The sequence below is a fragment of the Nannobrachium achirus genome (assembly GCF_963921795.1).
Source record: "Nannobrachium achirus genome assembly, chromosome: 1".
NCBI lineage: Eukaryota > Metazoa > Chordata > Actinopteri > Myctophiformes > Myctophidae > Nannobrachium > Nannobrachium achirus.
Window position 1 is genome coordinate 29,023,148 of NC_137810.1, and position 5,000 is coordinate 29,028,147.

The 5,000-nt window shown below is 45.2% G+C and overlaps 1 protein-coding gene across 1 annotated transcript in view; it reads right to left on the reverse strand.

Moving 5' to 3' along the window:
• The window catches only part of dennd1b (DENN/MADD domain containing 1B), a 190,385-nt gene that overhangs the window by 74,911 nt on the left and 110,474 nt on the right, over window positions 1–5,000 (reverse strand). Inside the window, exons 12-13 of the mRNA XM_080732823.1 lie at window positions 4,670–4,715; window positions 1,699–1,800 (exon numbers count right to left, since the gene is read on the reverse strand). Coding sequence (XP_080588949.1) covers window positions 1,699–1,800; window positions 4,670–4,715 — 148 coding nt within the window. The remainder of the gene's footprint in view (window positions 1–1,698; window positions 1,801–4,669; window positions 4,716–5,000) is intronic.

The following is a 5,000-nucleotide window of genomic DNA, read 5'->3' on the forward strand; positions in this document are numbered from 1 at the left end:
GAGCTAAGGTGGCACATACACACAAGCCAACTACAGGCAAAAAGAAAGATAGTAAGGCAGTGAGCGGCATGAAAAGCGGGCGAGCGAGCAAGGCATTAAGAGGGAAGAAGTCACAGGGAGGGAAGACAGCGTTTTGGGCTGAGGGAAAAGGCTGAGCGTAAACACAGGGAGAACCGGGTTAACGTCACCCAGAGGTGAGCTGGAGAGTATCATCTGCAGGCCGAAATGCAGTGTTTCTCAAAGTGGATCGTGTGGGTTCCATTAGGGCGGTCTAATGGAAATTTCCCCCTTGGGATAATAAATTTCCCCCTTGGGATAATAAAGGTATCTATCTATCTATCTATCTAAATTGACCCATACAAGTCTGTAACTCTGGCAGTGTACAAATGGAACCACATGAACCCTGACGGGTTCATTTGGTTCCATTTGTACACAGTCAGAGTTAAGGGGAGGACCTTGAAACGTGAACGTTTGATAAACACTGCTATACAGCATATATAAGGTATAGAGCAGGAGTTAAAATAACACCCTGGATTTCACAGTGTAAGGGCCCTGGTCTCCCTGGAAAGAGTGTGTCCACACACAGCCTCAGCAGGGCTTCAATGCCTTGCAGAGGAGCTTTAATACCCCCCCCCCCCCCCCCCACATACATACACACAACTGGAGAACGGCTAAACAAACAGATTCCTGCATCTACAAAGAGAGGGGATGACAAGTGTGTGTGTGTGTGTGTGTGTGTGTGTGTGTGTGTGTGTGTGTGTGTGTGTGTGACCCTGACACCGCGGCGACGCTTCCTGTTGCACTGACCGGCATCAGCCCTCCATTAATTAAAGAGACGCTGGCGCTGGCAGGTGGCTTCACTGCCCACACTGGTAATTGGCTTCTTCCTCTCTCTCTCTCTCTCTCTCTCTCTCTCTCTCTCTCTCTCCCTCTCCCTCTCTCTCTCTCTCCCTCTCGCTCAAAACTCACCCGTCAGAGCCTTTTCTTTTTCTCCCCCTCCCTTCCAAACCCCCAACTTGCAGACAGTGGGCAGACAGGCTCGGTGAAATAATGATTAGAATGGATGGAGATGAAGGGGGGAAAGGCAAGAAGAAGCACGTGGTCTTTTTTTCTTTTTCTTTTTTTTTACTTTTTTATACCCACACAAGCCTCTGTGATGGTTGGTCGGGGGAACGCCGCTCGCCTTCGGGGGCCGTCACGTCACGCCAGGCGACGGGAGTTTACTTTAGAACGGAGGCAATCTGAGGAGCTGCTACTGCAGCCATTAATGATGAGGGGAGGGGACAGAACGCCGCTTTGACAAGTTTCTGCATGTGTGTGTGTGTGTGTGTGCGACTGCGCGTGTCTGTGCAACATGAGCACGCGTTTGTGTGTGTGTGTGTGTGTGTGTGTGTGTGTGTGTGTGTGTGTGTGCTCGCATATGTGTGTGTGTGTGTGTGAGCAAGTGAAAGGGCAAGAGAATGTGCATTTGTGTAAGTGAGAAGAGGTGTGAATAGGAGGAAAAACTAACTGTGTGTACAATATAATGAGACATAAAAATATGAAGAGCTTCGGAAGGCGTGTGTGTGTGTGTGTGTGTGTGTGTGTGTGTGTGCGTGCGTGCGTGCGTGCGTGCGTGCGTGCGTGCGTGCGTGCGTGCGTGCGTGCTTGCTTGCTTGCTTGCGTGCGTGCGTGTGCGTGTGCGTGCGTGCAACTCACCACATCACTGGGCAGGTTGTGCAGGTCATCCGTGGGGCTCTCCAGTGTGTTTGTGTCCATGTTCAGAATAACCACATCCTCCAGTGAACGGCCACGCACTCTCTGTGACACCAAGCAACACGCAGCATCAGCACAACTTCTCACATTAGAGAACACATCACACTCGCTGCTGCAAAAATAAACCCTCCACATGCGCAGCTTATATGTGGCACCACTTCATTTATTAACTGCTTTCACACCGTCGTCCCTATTTTGGTCGTGTCATTAGTCATCACAGGCAAAATGTTTCAAAAATGTCAAAGGAAAAAATGTGCAGATCTGCATGCTCACAACGCATCGCAATGCGACGTGTCATGAGCTTGGAAATCGACCATTTTCGCGACTCTTCAGACGACAAAGTATGTAGGGCTGATTAAAAACTATGTACAGATGTGAAATGTAAAACTAACATGGATATGATGCAGTCAGCACAGTGGAGGTTATGTAATTTCCTAAACATTAGGAAGTTCACTGTATCACTGTCCATATTGCACATCAGGAGCGAGAGAGAGAGAGAGAGAGAGAGAGAGAGAGAGAGAGAGAGAGAGAGAGATGGTTATGGTGGTTACGATGTCTCACGCATAGAAAAGGTCATCAACTTACTGTGTGTGTGTGTGTGTGTGTGTGTGTGTGTGTGTGTGTGTGTGTGTGTGTGTGTGTGTGTGTGTGTGTGTGTGTGTGGCTTCTATGAAGTCTTCCATTTGATCTGATTTTTTGTCAATAATGATCTAATTAAAGCAAGCAGAGAATGCACAATTAGAATCAATTTCTTGGTTCTACTTTTGAAGACATCATTGAAAGGTTTTACAACCCATATACTGTACACATCACATCATAATAATACAATGGCCTTGTGATGATGTCACATCAAGTTAACCTCACCTAGTGTGAATGTGAAATTAAGCTGGAGGTAGGGCTGTCACAATTATTACATAATCGTCTAATCGCAATTATTTGAGGTATTCGCAATTATTTTGCATAACCGTCATAATCATCATAATCGTTTCCATGTTGAGAAATGTTAATATAGTTTCAAACACTTTCAAAAAGTAGTGGATATAGCTGACCTACAAGCTCACAACGCGTCGCATCATGTTCTTTTTTAAGTATAAAGTTGTCAAATATGTCAATTAAGGTTATGTGTCATATTTGCCATGTGCAACTTCAAAGCCTACAAGCCAAACAGAAGTGCAATTGTCAATGACAAATACACAATTAAATCGTTATTTTAATTATTTGAGTGACAATTAATCGTCATGTAAAATGTTATAATCGTGACTAGCCCTAGCTGGAAGTTTTGCTTTTTGTCTTTATTTGCCACGTCAACAAAATGGTACTTCATTGACCGAGGTCCAATTCCTGCTCTACTCCCTCCTTTTACGCCTCTTCGCCAAACCTCTCCTACAAGCTGTCTACGTGTCGCAAATTTGTGTCGCTATCATGACATGCCTAGAACAGGGACGCTAGGGTTCATGTACAGCAGTCAATGTTTGCTGTTGTTCCCCAGGTGCAGCAGGTGGGCCATCATCACACACACTGCTGCTCTGACAGAGAGAGGGCCCAGTCAGGAGAAAAACCACGGCGGTCACATTTAAAAACACGACTCGTCATCACGCTCCTTCACGCCGCTTACAATGAAAAATGGCGCGCGGGGAGAGAAATATTAGAACATCTTTACTGTAACGCAACGCACTTCCGAGGAATGAAAAATGGCGCGCGGGGGGGCGAAAAACACTCACGGCGCCGCGCCGACGTTATTATTATTATTTTTTCTCCGCGGCCCTCATGCATCAACAACAACAACAACAACGACACTGGCGCTGCTGTGCTGCCGCTGTGCTATGCAGTGTGCATCCTGATGGCAACAAATTCAACAATTATTTCAGTGTGGTGCAGTATGCAGGCAGGTGTAGGGGGGGGGGGTTGCACAGCGGAGTGTGTGAGAATTTCTAGTTTGTCACTTTGGTGACAGCCTGTGCTGCTAAGACTCACATGCTGATCTGGACTAATTATGTAGTGGTGGAAAGGGGGGACTGTCACCAATGGAGAGTGTGATAAATACTGCCACTGCCGCTACTGTCAGGCAAAAATCTCTCTCACGCACACACACACACACATGCACGCACGCACACACACACAAAAACAAAAACACACAATCATGCATGTCAACATATATGTGCACGTGTGTCCACACAAACACACATACACATACATACATACTGTATAGTGTGCGCGCGCACACTCGCTCACCCACACACACACAAAATGATGGTCTACCCCCCCCCCCACAACCAACACACTGGCTTTCAACAATGAAGCGGAGAAGCTCTTTGTTTGCAAATGCCTTTTCCTTCCTGTTTCACTGAGTCTTTTATCCTGCTGGTAAAGAATGCACAGAAGGAAGAGGCGGAAAATCATTCTGTCCATATTATTTTACATTTGGTTCGGAGTGCTGGGACGTGAAGGATTGCTTCGTTAAAATTCCCATTGCTTCTGACTGGATTCAGGAGCACCGGTTTACTACGCCAATATGGCATGGAGATAGCAGATCACATGTGTCTGATCTGGGATACTCACTATTTTAATGTACATTGACGGAAACCCAAACTCAAAATACCTTTTCTCTTCTCCCTACTTATCTTTCTCCCTGGAAACCTACAGCAAATTATCCATAAATTTATGATCAAATTTGTAGTTAATCTAGAGACCAAAATAAACCAAGAGTTGGTTATATTTGAAGGCAAATGTTCTCCCACACAAAGAATATAATTAGACAAAATAAAATTAGACACGCACACATACACGCGCACACGCACACACTCTCACACACACACACACACACACACACACACACACACACACACACACACACACACACACACACACACACACACACACACACACACACATCTAACACAATGATCTAACATACCTCAAGTAGACTCAGATGAACTCCTACCAAGTATGGCATGGGGGCACTGTGGAGAGAGAGATGAAAGCCAAGCCATTAGAAATATCACTAATGAGGACTAAATTCAGTTAAATAATCTACTTAATAACAAGTCGTTTAGTAGCCTAGCCCGACATGTCACAATTTACACTCCAGTGCCATCTATGAATAAAAACCAAAAAGAACCACAAAGAATATTGGAGCATATTAAAGGTAAAATATGAGATATCTTGTAATGAACATTGTTATTTTTTGCAATAGTTACACTGTGTAATTATTATTATTATTATTTTCCTGGTCTAACAGCCACACC